At 37.8% G+C, this 21,030-nt stretch overlaps 1 protein-coding gene across 1 annotated transcript in view; it reads right to left on the bottom strand.

The window, feature by feature from the left end:
- Nucleotides 1-5,466: 5,466 nt before the first annotated feature.
- LOC129025088 (cytochrome b-245 heavy chain) overlaps nt 5,467-21,030 on the bottom strand; it is a 34,056-nt gene continuing 18,492 nt past the window's right edge. Inside the window, exons 7-13 of the mRNA XM_054472578.1 lie at nt 20,423-20,552; nt 18,159-18,251; nt 15,306-15,559; nt 14,251-14,413; nt 12,882-13,028; nt 9,723-9,847; nt 5,467-8,622 (exon numbers count right to left, since the gene is read on the bottom strand). Coding sequence (XP_054328553.1) covers nt 8,496-8,622; nt 9,723-9,847; nt 12,882-13,028; nt 14,251-14,413; nt 15,306-15,559; nt 18,159-18,251; nt 20,423-20,552 — 1,039 coding nt within the window. The 3' untranslated portion in view covers nt 5,467-8,495. The remainder of the gene's footprint in view (nt 8,623-9,722; nt 9,848-12,881; nt 13,029-14,250; nt 14,414-15,305; nt 15,560-18,158; nt 18,252-20,422; nt 20,553-21,030) is intronic.

The following is a 21,030-nucleotide window of genomic DNA, read 5'->3' as shown; positions in this document are numbered from 1 at the left end:
CTCTCTTTCTGAAACTTCCGTCAGTTGGATGACAGACTTGACTCTTCATTTCCATGTTTCACTCTTCCCCTTCTTTGTGTCTGATATTTCCATGCCTCTAATTTCTCTGGAATTCTTCAGGGAGACAGGCATCGTCCTGAGCCTTGTCCCTTCCTCACATACTTCTAAGTTTGATTTCTTTCAACTTAATTCATAATTTACCACTTCTCTATCAATTATCCAGCTTCTAGGAACATGGTAAAAATTTTTATTCCTTGATAGTCCTCTTCTATTCTCTTTACACAGGTTATATCATTATTATTTTTATTTTATTTTTTATTTTTTGAGACCGAGTCTCACTCTGTCACCCAGGCTGGAGTACAGTGGCACGATCTCGGCTCACTGCAACCTCTGCCTCCTGGGTTCAAGTGATTATTCCTGCCTCAGCTTCCTGAGTAGCTGGGATTACATTTGCCCACCACCATGCCCACCTAATTTTTGTATTTTTAGTAGAGATGGCGTTTCACCATGTTGGCCAGGCTGGTCTTGAATTCCTGGCCTCAGGTGATACACCTGTCTCAGCCTCCCAAATTGTTGGGATTGCAGGTGTGAGCCACTGCACCCGGCAACCATAATAATAATAACATGCTAATTAAAAGACATGCTTATTATTATTATTATTATTATTATTATTATTTGAGACGGAGTCTCACTCTGTCACCCAGGATGGAGTGCAGTGGCGCGATCTCGGCTCACTGCAACCTCCACCTCCCAGGTTCAAGTGATTCTCCTGCCCCAGCCTCCTGAGTAGCTGGGATTACAGGCGTGAGCCACACGTCCGGGAATTTTTGTATTTTGGGTAGAGACGGAATTTCACCATGTTGGTCAGGCTGGTCTTGAACTCCTGACCTGGTGATCCCCCCACCTCGGCCTCCCAAAGTGTTGGGATTACAGGCTTGAGCCACTGTGCCCGGCCCCATTATTATTTTTAAAATGCCATTTAAGAGTCTTCAGAGAGAGAGAGAGAAAGAAAATTGCTTAGGATCAATTCATCATCCTGAACCGGAATTGTCTGAATTTTTATAATGTAGTTGAATCTGTGTTTTCCATGTAGCTTGTGGGTTTCAAGACTGCTTAACAGGGCTGTATTTTTCCTATATGTTAGATATGCTTTGGATTCATTCAGCCAGTTTAATATTTACCGAGTGATGGGTTTACGGTTTGTTGCCATCTTAAAGCAATAAACACCACCTGCAGCCGACCTTCATCTAGCAGATCAAGACTTCCTCATTTCTGAAAATAACTGAGTTTTTAAATACCATTCAGAAAGCAGAATGTAAAACAGTTGCTTCTGAGTATAATCTGTATTTTTCATTTTCAGCTGAAGGTTTAAAAAATTATTTTTAGAAGAATACAACTTTATTTTAAGTTTTATTTTTCTTAAAAAAGTTTAAATGCCTCAAATAAGATGTATTTTGATTTTCTTTCCCTCCCTTTTTTAAAGCAACCTAGTTCTTTATTTTTATCTTTAAATAAATTGTAAACAAATTTCTACCTTTTTTAGGCACAGTCTTCACAAATTCTTTCCTCCTTTCCTCTAAAACGTGGAGGTTCCTGCACTAGAAATGGAGACATATTAATAATACTTAAGCCATCCGAGAACACCATGAATTGAGTCATTCTCAATGGCTACACTTTTCTGATACTCTTTAAACTTAGGCAAAAATCTTATTTTGCATAAACATTTAGGCCGGCTTAACTTGAATTAACCCTTTTGTGAATGGACTGTTAACAATATCATTGCCAGATTGTAAACTCTAATTCATACTCTCACTCCTTTAGGTTCTAGCCAGTACAATGACCAGAGAAAAATCTCAGTATACGTAGCATTTGTTGAATAAACATGTGAAGTGAATGAATGAATAAATGCAGTACAATGATGCTCTTAGGTTCTATTGAGGCATTGGAGCTGCTTTTCTCTTACACTAACTGGCCCCAAGCTGCTATGCTTTTAAGTGTTTCAGTCTGCTTTGCAGTGTTTCTTTCTTTGCCCTTCCTTAGGTTCTCTGATGTCACTTGTTATCATTGTGTATGCACCTATCTCTAGAAGTCCTTCTCTCTTAACTTGCTACTTCTCATCAACTATGACTTTGGGACCAACATGACTAAGCTGGTTATGGCAAGTACACAACAACTCTGAGTGAATTTCTGACTGACTTCGCCACTGTTTAATGTACTGTTTGTAGATTTGAGCTCCTTTTTGGTTGCCCAGACATTGTCTTCACCCACTTATCCACAGTTCATACTTATATTTCAGATAGTGAGATAGCCAGGTAGCTTATTTCTACATGAATGGAATGACGTGCTAGTTATTGAAGCAGAATTGAAATAAACTACCTGTACTTTCTAGATGGCAACACCTTTTATCTGAGCCCAGGGACTTTCACACTTCCAAAACACGTATGACTCCACATAATTCGTGACAATTCAGAGGATATAGTATTTTACTCATAGCAAAGCTAATATATTATTCATGGCAATCCCCAAAAAAGGGCTATGTGGTATTAGCACAGATACAATCACCTACAGCTGTCACCCTGAACCCCCCTCTCTCTTTCAACAATTTTTGATGCCATTTGCATCAGCGGTTTTGTTATATAACAAACTACTCTGAAGTTAGTGGCTTAAAACAACAATCATTTAACATTTCTCATGCATCTACAGGACATCTGAGTGGTTCTGAGGATGTGAACTGAACTTACACATGTATCTGCAGTCATCTGTGGATGGCCTGGGCAGTTTTGTTAGTCTTGGGCTCTCTCTCACATATCTGGGGTCTTAGGGCTGGGACTAGTAGGCTGACTCTGCTCTGCCCCATAGGTTGCACCCTTGAGCATGCTAGCCTGAGCATTCTGTATGGAAAAGGTAGAGAAGCAAAAGAGAGAAGAGAAGCACACCAGGTTTCCTGAGACCTAGACTCTGGAACTCACACGTCACTTTTGCCACATTCTATTGGTCAGTTCATGTTACGAGAATAGCCCAGATTCAAGGGATGAGCAAAAGGACTCCTCATGATGGAAGGAATTACAAAGTCACACTGCAGAGGATGTGGATCCAGGGAGAAGTTGGAAATCTGAGCCAATTTGCAATCAATTCAAGCATTACTGTTTAAAAAAAAAAAAAACACTATTCATTATAATATTCCTTATCTTGTTTTTTCTATTAATATGGTTACCATTCATTTGTTTTACATTTTCCCCCGATTCCCATCCCCTCACCATTTGATAAACAATATCTTAAACAGGAAACGAATTTCTCAAAATGCATTTTTATATTTACCAAAAGGAAAGGAAAGTTTTGTGATTATTTTCTATAAAGGAAGGGCAAAAACTCATGTTCTTAAAGGCTGTTTTGCATCTGACTTTCTTTGTGAGTTGTTCATGGTCAAGCTTGCTGTTGCCTTCGATCTCAGTAAAGCCATAGGCATGTTTGTCCCAGCAGAATAAGCACTGGGTAAGGAATGCAGCAGGAAGTTGATAACGCAGATGTGAGTGTGATATTTTAGCCGCGAGTTATGCAGAGCCCCCACCTGGAAAACAGGATAATTAGATAGCTGTGCTGATCTCCAATAGCTTTGTCTGGAATAATTCCCATGTTAATAGTGTGCTCTGATGGTTTTCAGCCAATGCAAGCACATTTGCTATTCCCAAGAGATGTTTAGGTAGCATAATCTTTTTTTCTTATCAATCAACATAAAGATTTCTAAGAATTGCCCTGGAATCTCTTGGAAATAACAAAGGCGTTTTCATTCCTTATGCCCTGACTTGCCATCATCTGATCACAAAAAGTGATGTTTGGTGTTTTCTATGAGCATAAGTAGGTTAGTGATTTTATTATTACTGAAAAGAGGAAGTGATATTTAGCAATCAAGGGATCTAACATAATGCTAAACTTGGTGATTTCTTTATAATCGAATGTAATTTTAAGATTTATGAAGATCTTTTGGACTTAATTTCTTATATAAACCAAGTTTGCTGTCTTTGGAGCAGTCCTCTGTGAAGTATGAAGAAAATACTTTGGGCTATTTTCAAAAGTCAGATAGGCACAGTCTTCATGTCATTAGTTCTTCAGAGTAAAATCTAGAAAATAAGCTAACAGTGGCCTCTGCTCATGTACAACCTTTCCTAGTATTTTTTAAATCCAAGAAGAAGTGTATTTCAGGATTTAGTTTCTTCTTATAATTTATAGCATCCCACTTCCTTAAAAATTATGAATCTATTAGCAATAAGTATTAACTGGAATATCCAATTACTTAGACTACCTCATTCCCCAACCACTACAACAAGATAATAAACGCTACAAGTTTAAATGAATCTCAGGCCACTTGGTTGATCATTTTTCCAGATTTTAAAAATCTCTAGTGGTCAGATTTCCTAGCTTCTGTTAACACTTTGTTTTTTGCCCAACTGCATTTACGGTTGAGAAATTTAGCTCCCTCCTCATGCAATCTTATTACACACATACGCACACACACAGACACACATACACACACACACACACACACTATAGACAACAGCTGGCCATTCTCTGAAAGACAGAAATTGTTTATAAATAAAATAAATATAAATGAAAAAGTAGACTTAATAAATATTATTGAGTCACCCTACAGCCTTCTTTTCTCCAAGCAAAATAATTCCATTTTTTGATAGGTTCTATTTTATCATAATTTAAAAGTAAAAATGAGCATGAATCAGATTAACCAGTGTTTCTAAACTAAGATACCAAGCTACTTAAATGGTATAAACTAGAGATTTATGTTACCACTGTTACCCAGCTATTCTTGGTACATAATTTGTACCTAGCATAATTGCTTTGAAAATATCCTTAGTTTTTGGCCGGGTGCAGTGACTCACACCTGTAATCGCAGCACTTTGGGAGGCTGAGGCCGGTGGATCACCTGAGGTTGGGAGTTTGAGACCAGCCTGACCAACATGGAGAAACCCCATCTCTACTAAAAATACAAAATTAGCCAGGCGTGGTAGCGCATGCCTGTAATCCCAACTACTCAGGAGGCTGAGGCAGGAGAATCGCTTGAACCCAGGAGGCAGAGGTTGCGGTGAGCTGAGATCGTGCCATTGCACTCCAGCCTGGGCAACAAGAGCAAAACTCCGTCTCAAACAAAAAAGAGAGAGAGAGAGAGAGAGAGAAAATATCCTTAATTTTTTATACCTAGTGTAATCTGCTAGTGTAGTATAAAGGACATGGAGTTTGTCCCCAGAAAGATGTGGATTGAATGTTGACATCCCAATAGTTATGGGAACTTTTCCTTCTCATTCATCTTCGTTCAGACTGTTTTCTTATCAACAAAATTGGGATAAAACGGCTACCTTGTAGTGTTGCTGAGGGATTAAATAAAGTGTATGTAAAATGTTCGGCATAGTAGGAGGTGTTTACCAAACGTTGGCTATTTCTATTATTGCCATTTATTTTAGGTAATGTCCTTTCCCTCCATGGCAGCACCTGTTGACTCCCACAGGAACATGTCATGCCCACACCCCTATGCATTTCCTAAATAGTGGAGATCGTAACCGGTTGACTCATTTAGAACGAGGGCTATCACAGAAGCATGAACATATATGCCCACAATTGAACTTGATGACACTCAATTGTGAAGTTAGAACATGAAAGTTCAGTAGACGTGGAACAAAGATGTCACACTGGGGCTTCTTCATTTCTGAAATTCTGTCTATGACATTAAGTTGCCCTCCCTGTCCCTTATATTAGTGTTGTGAAGATCAACAGTATTCAGCACAGAACTTAGTCTTCAGCTTTCACTTTCCAATCCATAAACCATGAAGTGTTTGGCATATCATATACAGAAACACAGAGTGTCTCAACCCCACCGGGGTAGAGAAAACTGTTACTAACTGAATTTACCCTTTAATACAAAGATCAGTAACATATACACAAAGAAAGCTCATTCATTTTAATAGTTGAGCACAGTTTTAAGAATTCCCCATAGGAATTATCTCCCAGGTCCCCCGCTAGAATTATTCACATACAAAGCCTGCAAGTATTCAAAATTCACAAACACAATTGCAAAAGCAGAAGAACTAAGAAAAGCCTTCATAGTCTTAAGATTAAAAACAATGCTTCATCATTCTTACAGTACCTGTTAATAAATGCTAAATACTAAGTGCTAAAAAAAAAAAAAAAAAAAAAAAGCTGGGCTGGCAGCTGGCTGCTGGTGGATGGCAGCTGGTGGCTTGAGGGAAGAATAAAGAAGGAAGCTTTTATAATGACAAGCACTCTTATATTCATTTTTTATCTCATAACTGGAGAACACACGGCAGATCTCTCTACTTTCGTAACTTAGTTGGTTTTGAAGATAGAAAACCTTGGAGAAACATTCTTGGAGCAACAAATGAAGCTGGTTTTAATTATACACATAGGTTAGAAAGGGCCAATATTCTCAGACTCCTTATAACTGAGGTACCCTCTCCAGTTCATACTTTGGTGTAACGAATCGAAACAATAAACAGAGCCTGACTCATAGTAATAACACAATAAATATCTGTTGAATAGATGAATTGATACCTGAGGTGCAGTGTGAACAGGCTGGACCTAAGTGTCTCTAAGCAGAAACCATCCTGGTACATTTCAGAAAGGCTATATTCGCACAGCAGGCCTTATTTGTCAGACCTACCCTCAGTGCCCTGAGGATTCTGGGAGACCAAAGGAACAGTAGTATGACAAAGAACAACTGAGTTCTTATTTAGTTCATCCTAGTCCCCTGAATAATGCCCCTCAGCATCAAAATTTGTGACCAGATTTTAAAAGATTCAATACCATAGATAATCAAAACAACATGAATATGTGTATACCTCCTTCAATTATATTCTATACATATAAAACTTTAAGAAATCTGGGGCAGGGAATGACCAATATGAGACCCCCTTCCCCTCTCTCTCCCTTTTGCCTTTTTTATTTTCTCTCACTCTCCCATTCTCTTTTCTCCTTATTTCCTTTTCCTCCTAAACCAGTCTTCTGCCCTTCCCCCAGCTCTTTCTCTTTCTTCCTCATTACCAAAGTTGAAGAGTTCTAAATATTTGTGGCTCCAAGGGGTGGGGCAAATAAAACTGGTTTTAGTTCCCAGAAATGGGAGCAGTTCTAAGAAAAAAAAGAAAACCCTGCTCTTGGCCACACTAACAGTGATTTAGATACTCTCTCTTGAACATATATTCAGAACATACTATTGAGTGTGAATTTGATCTCTGTATAGAGATTTTTGTTTCTGGGTTGTTAATTTTAGGATGATGATGATGATATAATACAAATAAACCATTAGTCACACAGATGCGATCCATTTTGTGTGTGTATTTATGGAAAATAAGCGGTGGGTGTTATTTAAAACAAATGACCATATCAGATACATATTTGTCACAATTCTTAAGTTCAATATTCATAAGGGCTAGCTGGAGAAGACCACTTTGGGCAGGAAATTAGTCTGCATTTATTTTATAGCACAAGGAGCAGGACTAGATGAGCCAGAGTTGTGGCAGGAGGTTAATTCTCCACCTCCAACCCTCTTTTTTCATGCTTCAAATAAGAATGTGCAGAACCCTTCAGGCCATCCTATTGGTTAGTACCCTTAGCCTGTTCTTGACCCTAGGGAGAATCAGATTCCTTTGGTCTATAAGAGTAATAGAAGTTATTTCTTTAGATAAATTTTGTTTAAGGCTTTAAATTAATTCTATCTTGGCATTGTGTGGTTCTAAATTCATTCATTCATTTAACAAAACTTACTTGAGTATCCACTCTCTGCCAAGCACAGTGGTAAATGATGAGTATTACATTATATCCAATCAATCCAATATTCTTTTGTAGAAAGAATATCTGGCCCAGTTACCCTGCTGTATTAGTAAACTGGAGTATGCTCAGATGTCAATACTGTCACTACTAAGTGTTGAGACACTCTCAACACGTATTATGTCCTAATGATCTGGAAAATTTCCTTCAATATGATAACAATGATGGCAAAAATGACACAAAATAGAAATATATAGCTACTCCTTGGTTTCCTTCTTCTTTTGGCGAATATAAAAACTGATTTTGAGGATTCTGAGGCACCTAAGTTTTGTGGGAAGAGTATCAAACCTGGAGTAAGATGGGCTAGATCTGGTCACAGCTTCATAATCTTAGGGAAGTTACTGAACCTTTTGATCCTTTCCCTTTTGATTCTAAAACTGAGTCCAAGAATCTTTTCCCTAACTTCCACTGACATTACTGAGAGGAAAAAAATGAAATAATGTTTGTAAAAGTGCTCTCAAAACTATAGAGCTCCATATAAATGTAACATCACTATCGAACAATCTTTGACATTCCTTTAAGGGAAAACCATTACATTATAGTTTCTTTTTGTCCATTTTTAAGCAGGGGGTATTTATATTATCAATTAGCATTATTTGAGCATTTGGCAGCACAACCCACATTTATTTCCTCCTGGAAGAGACAAGTTAGAAGTTTTCCTTGTTGAAAATGAAATGTACTCCCCGAGGGCCAGACTCAGAGTTGGAGATGCTTTGTTTACTGAGGGTTTCAGCCAAGGCTTCAGGTCCACAGAGGAAAACTCCTATTCTGGTACTTTTGGGAAAGAAAAAAAAAAGACAATATCAAGCTTTGGGATGAGATGTCTACAAAGCAGGTAGGTGAATTTCCCATTAATTTGAGGCCCCAGGGCAGAGTCCCGTATGCTCCTTTGTCTTTTCCACAAATAGCAAAGGGATCATATTGCTCAGAGGGAGTGTGGTTCAGCCTGTTTGTGTGAGCATCTGGATAGTTCAAAAGGTAGTTGACTTCCCTGGCAAAAATAAAATCCAACCAAGGTTTTTGGAAACTTCTATCACAGAGAAAATGGTGGTGAATTCATGAGTCCGTGGGCTACTTTCCTTCAGGACTTTGTGCCCCCTGGCATCTTGAAATTAGGAACAAACCAACTATGCCAACCACTCGGTGTGGCTTCATTTCTCTAAATTTTAGAGTCTAAAGCCCTGTTCAAAGTGTGGTTTCTGATCAGTAGCCTTGGCGTCAGCTTTTTAAAAAGTGCAGATTACCTGGCCCTACTCCAAATCTTCTAAATCGGTATCTGCATTTTAAAGAGATCCCCAGGCACTTCGTATGCTTCTTACAGTGCAAAAAGCAATAGTCTAAAGGGTACATATATGGTGGTCTCTTGAGTTTCTTAGGTGTTCTAGCAAGACAAGGGATCCCCCTCAAGGTTTTATAATGACTAAAGTTTTAGTGAGAGCAGAAAACACCTTGAGATATCTGTCAACTTAAGATTTTAGACCCAGAAGCTTTTAGAACTGAAAGTGGGGACAGTGTCTCCTTAACAATATGTATAAATTATATTGAATCTTTAAAAGAAGTAGATACACTAATGAAATTTAGGTGACTAAAGAAAAGAACCAAGCTGTGGCCCTACTTGGGACAGGCAGGTTGAGAAAGTCTGAGATGGGGACCTGGAAATATTTGTTTTTAATAAATCTCCAGGTAATTTGGTATAATTTAAAGATCCTTCTTAAAGTTGAAGATATCTGGAATCTTCTGTTGGGCATGAATTCAACCTTTATATAGTAATACACATATTTGAGTTTCTAAAATATATAAGTTTAGATATATATAGGGGCTGCCGCTTTAGGCAGATGCAAGCCTCAAAAACATCTTGGTGACTGACTCCTTACTTAGGGTGTTGACTTGCAATTGTCTTGAATTCATTATCCCAGTTGGGCCGTCCATACAAAGTCTTTTGTTTCAGGCCTGTGATCACATCTTTCTCCTCATCATGGTGCACAGCAAAGTGATTGGCCTACAGGAAAGGACATGAATTCAGAAAAAAAAAGAGACATTCTGTAAAAGCACATACAATGTATTTACATCCTTCACAAACTATTCTAACCAAGGCACCCTGCTGGATGCCAAAAGGTAAACAAAGATAAATAAACTGGATCTCTCTCAAGCAATTTACAGTCTAGAAAGGGAGACTTCGAAGTATAAATATAAATAATCCCATATGTCGAACAGGGTATGATGAGTGTCATGAAAGAGGCACAAGCGTCCTAATGAGAACAAAGAAGGAAGGTGAAGTGGAAGAATTGGGGGGGTTAGGGCCGAAGTATTTGAGTCAGGCATTGATGGATGAGTAGTGTCTCACTGTTTTTCTCTCTGCTCTATGTTTGACTTTTTCTCTTCACCCTAATATACTTCCACTCCTTTGGGAGAATTACTAAGAGATGTAACAATTTTAGACTAAAATGCAGCAATACTTTGGTAGCATAATAAGACATCAAATCAAGCCTGAAGCTCGTGCGTGTGTGTGTGTGTGAGTGTGCGTGCACGTATGTGTATATAGTCACATGCTGTTTTTCTGATACCATTCTAGGAGGCTTCAGTTTGAGCAACAGGTATTTTTCATAAAAGTGGTTAATTAAATTTATTTTTAAAAAGCAAATCAGATTTGAAATTCACTAGATGGATGATGGGCATAGAGGAGGTTAAGAAAGGTGGGCACTCCAATTTAATAATTCTATAGAGATCAGTTTTGCAAAGCAAAATAATTACTTTTTCCATACAAATAAATAACTGATTTAAAAAAAAAAAACCTGTGCCTGGCTTTTAAAATAACAGAACAGTAAAGCAATTTATATACTATAGATTTTTTTCCTGAGTTTTATTTTTATCAAAGCATTTTTGTTGTGTTTTTAAATTGCAGAAGTGGCATTTTGAAACCACTTTTTATGGAGCAACAATTCTTATGGTTATGTTTCCCTAATCTATATTTGCTACAAGATTCCTTTAAGACTTGGATAATCTGTGATAAACAATATGTCGAAACCCAAATGGGAATTCAGTCTTCACAGTGACAGGGTGCACATGGAAGATTCCCAGGGTTGTGGAGTCAATGTCTATGTGTACCCAGTTGCTACAGTTTGAATGTATCCTCTCCAAAATTCAGATGTTGCCAATGTGATAGCTTTAAGAAGTGGAGCCTTAAAAAGGTGATTAAGACATGAAGGATCATCCCTTATGAATGAGTTAAGGGCTTTGGAAAAGAGTCATCCCACAGTATTTGACGAGCCTTCCCTTTTTCTTTCCACCATGTGAAAACACAGTATTTCTCCCACCCAGAAGATGCAGCCTTTGCTAGACAACCAAACCTGTTGGTGTCTTGATCTTGGACTTGCCAGCCTTCAGAACTTTGAGAAAATAAATTTCTGTTCTTTACAAATTACCCAGTCTCGGGTATTTTGTTATAGCAGCACAAATGGACTAAGACACCAGCTGAGACACTGGACAGAAATATGCAGAGACTCTTGCCTTAGCTCCTCACTCATGGTGATAGCTTATGCTGCTTCCAGGCCAAATCATTAATGTTTGCTTATTTACAAAGATGTTACCACTCCAGGAATCATTAACTTGTTTCAGGGTTTGTCAATTTCAGCACTGTTGATATTTGGGACTGTATAATTCTTTGTTGTGAGGGGCTGTCTTGTTAATTGTAGGATATTTACATTGCCAACTGTCTCTGGTGTGTATCTTGAGGGGGAGCAGAGCAAAATTGTCCCAGTTGAGAACTACTGGCTACTTTATTATAGTGGTCTCCAAACATTTTTGAAAGAGCACTCTCATTGTACACACACATACACACACACATACATGCATATATATCACCTTCATTAGATATATAGTAATTTATTTATAAATGATAATCATGAACTACTGCAAGATGCTGAGAGGACAGGCTCTGGCACATTCTGTCTCTGTCACTTACTTGTTGGGTGCTCTTAGGAAAATGACCTAACCTGGTCTGAGTTTTTTCATCTGTAAAGTGTGGATAATAGTAGGAGCTACTTCATAGGGTTGGTGAGATGATAAAATTAGACAATCTATGTGAATAGATACATAAGAATAATACCTGGCAATATATATGCATAATAATTATAAATGTAGTGAGTATATCATAAAACATACAAAAACATATAAATTAAATGATTTTATAAATACATATATACATAGTACATATAAATATATAGGATACATATATAAATACATATTAAAATATATATATACAGAATCCTTTATATGCTTATGTACGTTATATAAACAGATGCTCCTCAGCTTACAATGGGGTTATATCCTGATAAAACCATCATTAAATTGAAAATACCGTAAGTCTAAAATGGGTTTAATACATCTAACTTAATAAACATCATAGTTAGTTTAGTCTAGACTACCTTAAATGTGCTCAGAACACTTATATTAGCCTACAATTGCACAAAATCATCTAACACGAAGCCTATTTATAATAAAAGGTTTAAGACCACATGTAATTTATTGAATACAGTACTGAAGTATGTCTTGTACTGAAGTATGGCTTCTACTGAATGCATATTGCTTTCACTTCATTGTAAAGTTGAAAAATCATAAGTTGAACCATTGTAAGTTGGGGACTGTCTGTTTTACACACACACACACACACACACACAGAGAGAGAGAGAGAGAGAGAAAGAGAGAGAGACAGAGAGAAAGAGAAAGCTAAGTTTTCCCCAAAATAACCCTGTGCATCATCTCAATCACCTGGTTTCAGAGTGCCTGGTGGGAGAATTGCTTTAATAATGTCAAAGTGATGGCTTTTATTCCCTCACGGGCTCCTTGGCTTTGATTCTAATCTGAGCAGTCTAAATATAAGGTGGCGATACTAAATGAGAGTGAATGGACCGGATCACCAAATCCACTAACCATACTTAGAAAAAATAGTGCACAAGACACACCAATAACCAAGGGGAAGTTCGTAATCCCTGTACACCATGGGAAGGACCTGAGCCTTGGAGTCTTGTCCTTACCTGAGACTCATCCCAGCCAGTGAGGTAGATGTTGTAGCTGAGGAAGCCGGCATTGTTCCTTTCCTGCATCTGGCTCTCCAGCAGTTGCAGCAGATCTGCAAACCACTCAAAGGCATGTGTGTCCCGGCACAGCCAGTAGAAGTAGATCTGAAAATGGGGTGGATCATGAAGCAGATTATATTTGGCAGGCCCTATCAGCATTAACATGTGAAATTCCACTTTCTGTCACCTAAACTTTTTCCTGATGCTCAGAATGCCTAGAAACATAGATTTTCAGAAGGCTCTGGACATTTCACAGGGTAGTTTACAGGAATCTGCTCTGGCCTTCACTCTAGCAGGGCAGTAAATAAGTAACTTGGCCTCAGAAATACATAGCTTAAGAGAAAACTATTAGCCCACCAAGTTTCTCTCTGAGTCTGCTCTTACTCTCCCAGAATCTCTGGCTTCCTTCGAACCTCTTCTCAGAAAGCCTGATGGAATCTAGACTAGCAGGGATTGCCACAGAAATTCTTCCCTGCCTGCTACTGCCAGACATTCATGAGTTCCTAGGGGAAAAATAAGGTTCTATGCACATCTCCTCCACATGGAAAAGAGGTACAGGGAGAATGAAAAGTCAAGGTAGGCTTAATGTCCCTATTAGAGTTTATCTTTACAGTTATTAGAATGGCCTGAGGTTTATTTAGGATGCCCTTTATTACACAATAAAACCAAATTTATAGGTAACCAAAAAATCTCCTGTGAATTGATCCTGAGGAGATATTCATAAGTAGAGTTTCAGGTCTCCTCTCCTCCCTTTGCAAAAAAAGTATTGGGTGAGTGGGTGGGGGGGGGGGGTTGCGTGGCTGGAAATTGAATCAATCTCAATATCTAACACAAGACGAAAGAAAAATTATTCAATATCCTCTCAATAGAACATGAAGGGATCATTTAAAGTCATCATTATAAAGCCTGTGAAGACGTTGAAAAACACTTTCTATAATGTTTTTTAAAAGCAGGACATGAAATTATACATACTCAATATTTACAACTTTCTAAAAATATGTAAACATGGAAAATATTACAAGAGAATATACAAAAATTATAGCCATTAAGTTGGGGCTGTGAATACTTTCCCAACTTTCTTTCTTCCGAATTTCCAGCAACACTATACAAATACAATATATTCCCTTCACTAATAGGCCTACTTATCTAGAAGCACATTAGATTTAACAGATATTCTTTTGAAGAAAAGCCTGTCTCTCTGGAACCACCGGAAGCTTTTCTTCACTTCCCATGGTCTCTGCCAACCTTAGCCCTGAAAGCACTCTCAGGCCTCACATGGCAGAGTACGGTTACTGCTCTAGGCCCTCCGATAAATGAAAGGACTTACCTTTTTGAGCTTCAGATTGGTGGCGTTATTGCAATATTTGTACCAGACTGACTTGAGAATGGATGCGAAGGGTGTGACCCCAATCCCTGCTCCCACTAACATCACTACCTCATAGCTGAACACATCTTCACTGGCAGTGCCAAAGGGCCCATCAACCGCTATCCTGAAGGGAAATGGGGAGGAGATAGTTACAGAGATGTCTTGCTCTTCAGAGTGAGATGGGACACCCATAATTATTGGGGATGTGCAACATGTTAATTCAAATTGGAATAATGTATCTATTGGGTGCTTCCTTCTATGAAATAGCTTTCAAGTAACCAAACTTAGTGCCAACGTTGGGTTTGGAAGTAAGAAGAGAAATATTTGGCTAACCAAAAACATTCGGTAACTCAGAACAAGTTTTTTGTTTTGTTTTGTTTTGTTTTGTTTTTATCTCCCCACCCCTCTTCACACACAACAACGCCCCCTCCACACACACCCTATGTCTTGCCAGGACATCCCACTCTTGAAATTATTGCATACGCTGCACACTGAAGTGAGAATTTGCTGCATCATTACATCTTGTAGATTTAATGTCTCCACTTTTCATTTGTCTATTCATTGAGTTATTCAACAAACTCTCAAACCTTTCTTTAGCATCTACTAAGTGCCTGATAGTATGTTAGGCATGCAGAGAAAAGGAGGCAAAGGGGCTAATATATGGCATTCAGCCTCAAATAAATTATGCCAATGAAAATTTAAGAATATTTTTTATACACTACAATTATATTTGTTAGGAAAGTTAATATAACTTGGCCTTGACCCTTACATATTTAAAGGAATTTGGGAGTATTTATTTCTAATATTTGATTCAAAGGTTTCATATTTCACATAAGATTTATGAAAATATGCATAAACACACTACACATATGAAACGGTGACCACAGAAATAGCTACCTATATTCCTAGAACCTGTGTGTTTTGTTGGAGACTTGGTAAAACATGGAGGAAGAGGAGCTATTTAGTGCCATTTTTCCTGAACTCATATACTTTGGTAATATGTACTTTTTACTTACTTAGGTAGTTTCCACGCATCTTGAAACTCCTGCTTATCACAGCCACAAGCATTGAACAGCCCCTCTGTCCAGTCCCCAACGATGCGGATATGGATACTAAAGAAGTCTTCCTCAGGGGCAGATGTCAGTGTGAAAGGGTGCCACTCCAGCTTGGACACCTTTGGGCACTTGACAAAAATGTATTGTCCCACTTCCATTTTGAACCCCTTCTTCTTCATCTGTAGCTCGATGGTTTTGAAAGGGTGAGTGACCACCTATAGAATAAAACATGTCTGGAAATGACATTTTTCCTAAATACTTGTCTTTTTAGTGTCCATATGGATAAAAAACTGAGCTAAATTGGCCCACCTAGATCTCTGCTTTAGGGACAACACAGCAGTTCCTCCAGCAGATGTGTCTGTCACAGGGAATTGCCCTCAGTTGTAGCCCATTACTAATGATGGGCTGATTAAGGGATACTAAGGCCTAGTCCCTTTTCCTTAACTTAGGTTAACTCCAAGGGGCCATCTCAATTCCCACACTCCCTGTAGTATCAGCTGAGGCCACAGTTGCAACTAGAAAGAGGGTCAGCTTTTCTCTCTCCCCATTCCTGCCTTTCTTACTTCCTTTCCATGTTTATCTCTTATAGAATTCCTTAGAAACCTTCTGCATGCAGTTATTTCTCAGTCCTTACCAGGGAATCCAACATAAGAAATCAGTCTACTGTGATTTTTTTTTCCTCTCAGAAGTCAAAAAAGTGCTAAAAAATTTTTACAGAAAGTGATGTTTCCTGCTTAGCCTTCCTATCCCCCAAGAGGATGAGAAAGGGCCTTAGTATTAGGTTGGTGCAAAAGTTATTGTGGTTTTTGCCTTTTTTTTTTTAATGGCAAAAACCGCAGTAACTTTTGCACCAACCTAATAGCTGACCAGAAGGAGATCCCATTGACTAGTTATGTAACAACATTCCCCAAAACAAGACTAACTAAGTTGGTCCATCTTTGTCCTGAATCACACCTTGAATCTGCCTGATTCCATGCATTATTTCCACATTTCTCCCTACCTGGGGAGTACACCATCTTTTCTACCCACCCATTGCCATCCTCATCTGTCTACGTACACACATGTTTATAACAGCTTTATTCATAATAGCAAAACACAGGAAACAATCCAAATGTCCATCAACTATTGAGTGGATAATTTAAAAAAATAGAACACAGTGAAGAGCAATACAGAAAGTAATATACTGTTTCTTTGATGATTCCTAAGACTTCTAGAAGAACCTTACATGTATAACTAAACACAAACCAAGGGACATCAAAGGAAAGAAAAATCAATACAAATAAAACAGCAGCTTCCTAACGTTAACTGATACTGCTGGGTTTTCTCGAACAGGGAGTTGTGGAAGAGTGAAAAATTCTTTTTTTAAAAAATATCAAACGTTTCCAGAACTTGTGATTTAAATGCATCTTACGTGATAAAAACTATAACCAACTTCCCTTCTGTTCTGAAATAAGAAGTGGTAAAGCTTCATTTTGAAAACAGAAGATTAAAATTATGTTGAAAATTATTTACCATGTTGCAGTTTTGTGTTGTGGAAACAATTTTTACCATATTACAATTTTGCTATCATAGGCACAAATGAGATGTAACTTGTAACTAAATAAGTGGACAGCATTCTCATTGGGATACTTTTGGATAACATCTTGTTTCTCATATTTATTTATAAGAGAAGAAAATAAATATCTATTTTCTTCAAAGGAAAATAAGTTTTTCTTTTTTTTTTAGGAATTTTTCCACTTACAGTAAAATTTTATTGTATTTTAAGAAAAACCACAATTTATAACACTTGGTTTCCTAAAAACCAAACTGTGTGTAAGTATGTTTAAGAAAAATACTTGTCTGGTTCAGTCATCTCTAGTCTAGTAAGGGAAATTTTGCAGCAACTGTTTTTGCTGATCTGTGGGATTGTTCTTATAAGGCAATATAAATATCACAAAAGGAGAACTGTTGTGGTTTCCTATATTTCAAGACTTCCAAAGCCAGCTGAACTAACAACCCACCATAGACAGCAAATGAGGAAACATAGGGTGGAGGACAGGAAGAATTTGTGTGTTTTGCAAAAATAACCCATAGTAGGGTTTTGGCAAATACTTTTTGAACTGAGTTGAATTGAATTAAATTTTATTTGATAAAGATAGACTTTCCTGGTGTTTCCTGAAATTATAACAAGGAGTTCCATTTACATTTATCTAGTTGGATATTTATTTATTCTGTGATGAGAAACAGATTAGAGTTCAGGAAAAGCCACTCTAGACTTGGAATTAGGAGAGCAAATTTCAGAGGCAGCTTATTTACTAACTTGTTGAAATTTTGGGCACTTTAACTTTCCTATTAGATTATTACATACACAGCACAGAAAAGGTGGTAAAGACAACCTGAAAAACTAGCTCAGCCTCAATGAGACCTACCCTTAGATCTCTGGTTCTTTTGGCATCTGAAAATTTTAAGACTCAATTTATGCCCCTTTGAACTCACCTCTTTTTCTTTTCTGCTCTTAACTAACAAAATAATGCCTCTGTCGCCTTCCCCTCCACAAACACACACACAGACACACACACCCACACACACACATACACAGTGGGTGGGAGAGATTCATGCCCAGAAAGAACTTGGCTTCATTTTAACACCAAAAATGGTAACTTGTAGTTTCCCCAGTTAAAGGCTCAAACATTTGATTATTGAGCTAAGTAAATTGAAATAAATTGTAGGTCTTCTCTCTGCTGTAACATCTGATCAATGATATAGAGGGGTTGGCAGACTTGTCCATGATATAGTTAGACACTGACCACTAGTAATTACTAAACCGATCAATACCTTGGTGATGACCACCTTCTGTTGAGATCGCCAAAACCGCACCAACCTCTCACAGAGATACAGAAACATGGGACCCACTATCCATTTCCAAGTCTGTAATCAGAGCAAAAATGAAAATGAGATACATTAAGTGGTAATAGATAACAAAATATTCAGAGGGAGAAAAATTTTAGAAGCCAAGTTAATCTTTGTAGGCTTGCTTAAATATTTGACATTAGATAAATTTCTTCTACAATGGAATATATGAAAATATCTGAAACTAAGATAATTTTGAGCCAGTAAAAGTAAACATTCTCCTTAGTCACGTTGGGGAACTGTACTGACAATATAAAACTTTCCCAAGAGGAACTGCTCACAAGAATGGGATTTCCTCTCAGTGTTGCAACTACAGTTGCAGGAACCCCATAACAAAGCAAGGTTGGTTTCAGAATTAACATTTTTTTAAAGGATAACACTTCAGCAACACAATATTTTTAATGCAACACTGTGATTGCTTTCTCTTAGTTATGTAGTCACAGTGACAAATTTGCAAGATGACAAATTTTATGCAAGAGTTTCGCTGTTTCTCCAATATTCTGAGAAATTCTGGGAGTATGCAATGCACTTGCTGAATGGAGACAAACCTAGAGCTTTTCAGACTTCTTTAGGTATCTCTTGGGTCAGAACATGCAAAACATGCAGTGTTTCTGAACACTGGAGTTACTCTGTAGCATTATTGGCCATATAAAAACATTGAGGCCAAACAGATCCATCCTGAAACTCAGCCAATTGGATTTCTAGTTTAATACCCAAACTAGCAAAGAATTTTAGACAGCAATATTATCTAAAAGATGACTTTCCGGAATGTATTCTAAGGGGGAAAAAATAAGAGAGTGCTTCCCATAGTCTCGCATATAATCTTTCTACTAAATTACTTTTATAGGAAACTGACTGTTGGAAATTGAGAGCACCTGAATCTCCCCATCTTCAGCCAAACTTGAAGAATATTTGCCCCAAATATAAACAATGTTTTGTTGTTGGCCTTTGTTTTAATGGGATAGTTAAAACAGTCTCAAATCATCCATCTGTTTCCTGAGTGCTACCATGGAGCCCCACTGAATGGAGCCAGATTTGGATATTGCTGCTAGTATACCTAGAAACTCTTTGAGGTAGGTTTCTGTTAAGGTACTAGTACTCTGACTCCAGCTGTCATCGAGGAAATGTGCCTTCCCCTGCCCACAAGAGAACTGGCAATACAGTTCCCTTTTTATCCTTTCTATTGATGTCTGCATGTAGTGGAGCCAGTTCACTGATACGTCTGGTTGCTTTCATTAATGGGAAAGGATGCTTAAAGATGCTACGTCCTCAGATAGTATGCTGTGTCTAGAGGAAGAGTGCTCCTATGCTAAGAGAGTAGGAAAAAAGAAAGGAGAAAATGGAATGGAAAATTTGCCTTTATGTTATACTGTGCTTAGGGAAAAAAAAAATAATCCTCTTCAGAAGCCCTGCACAAATGTTGATTTTTGCCTAGTTTTATACCAATGGCTAGCACAATAACCAACAAAGTATACTGTCTGCCAATGTGGGGAATGATATGAAGATTACAAGGCCCACATCTTACTCTATGGAGCAGTGATATGGGAATACACAAAATGGAGCCCTTTAGAGCTCCCAATAGAAGAAGAAAGTGTTTCACCATGTATTTCCTTGGTCACTCTTGCCACATTTCTGCCCACCACATGATGCCATTGGATGTTGGTATGAACCTGGCTGTCCAGCCTCCTTTATGCCTCATAAACAGAAAACTCCTAATGCCTAAATGTAGCCTTATGTACCACCTCATCAATTTCCTTTTCAAATCTAAAAGCTGTATGGAAAGTATTATGTGCTGATATCTGAAGAGGCCCTTCGCCCCTTATAAGTGATTTATTTGAGCTATCCAACTCAGCTCAAGATGGAATCCCAAGTGTCCCCCTAAAAATCATTAGCTGGCATCGTCATGAAGAAAAGAGATGGAACTTCTTGAACCAAAACAGCACTTCTAAAAACACTGTTTTTCCAAGTTTTATATCAGGATGTTAATAACAGAACAATGCGAAGCTTAGTTTTCAAGAAACAATTCTATCCAATAAGTATAGCAGAGAAAAGTAGACACACGTTTTAGCTGTTCCATGACATTTGTAATGGACATCTATATAGATGTATAACATCTGTACATGTTTCTTAGACACAGGTTAAAGATTGTCAGTAATGAAACTGTAATAACAACAATGAATTGTACATACCATAGGAGGGTTTCCAGCAAACTGAGGGATTGGGCAGTCCTTTATTTTTCCCCATTCTGAGATTTTTTGTTCACAGAATGTTACATTATGCACAGCCAAACTCTCTGCGGTCTGCCCACGTACAATTCGTCTGGGAGAAAAATGTAAGTCCAGATCATTTAGTAATAGGAAATTAAATCATTTTATTAAAAGATTCTGCATATATTTTAAGTGCTCTGATGTAGGCCCTGTACTTTTCACTTAAAAGTGATAGCTTATTGCTCCCTCTGAATAGATGAAAGGAAAGAAAATGCATAATACCCAGCAACAGAAAAAATATATGTGCAATTACCAAAGGGATATTTACATGTAACATTATAGAGGGTAAGTCTTGGATCAAATTCTCTTAAGGGAGAATTTCTACTTCGGTCTCAAGTATCATTTTCATTTACAAACAAACAAAAGCAGAAAAATTGCAAATCTAACAGAGTGACTGCTGGCCCCTACAGTGCCTTTGTGCAAATTAGAAAATGGTACCCTTCCTATGAAGATAGTCCTATAAGCAAAAGGTTCAATCATCAAAGTGTGGGCTAACTTTATTGTCCTTGGCCAGTCACCCACTATAGTAG

This window comes from Pongo pygmaeus, chromosome X, assembly GCF_028885625.2.
Source record: "Pongo pygmaeus isolate AG05252 chromosome X, NHGRI_mPonPyg2-v2.0_pri, whole genome shotgun sequence".
NCBI classification, from domain to species: domain Eukaryota; kingdom Metazoa; phylum Chordata; class Mammalia; order Primates; family Hominidae; genus Pongo; species Pongo pygmaeus.
Note: the sequence above shows the minus strand (reverse complement) of the source record. Positions and strands in the feature narration are given on the sequence as shown.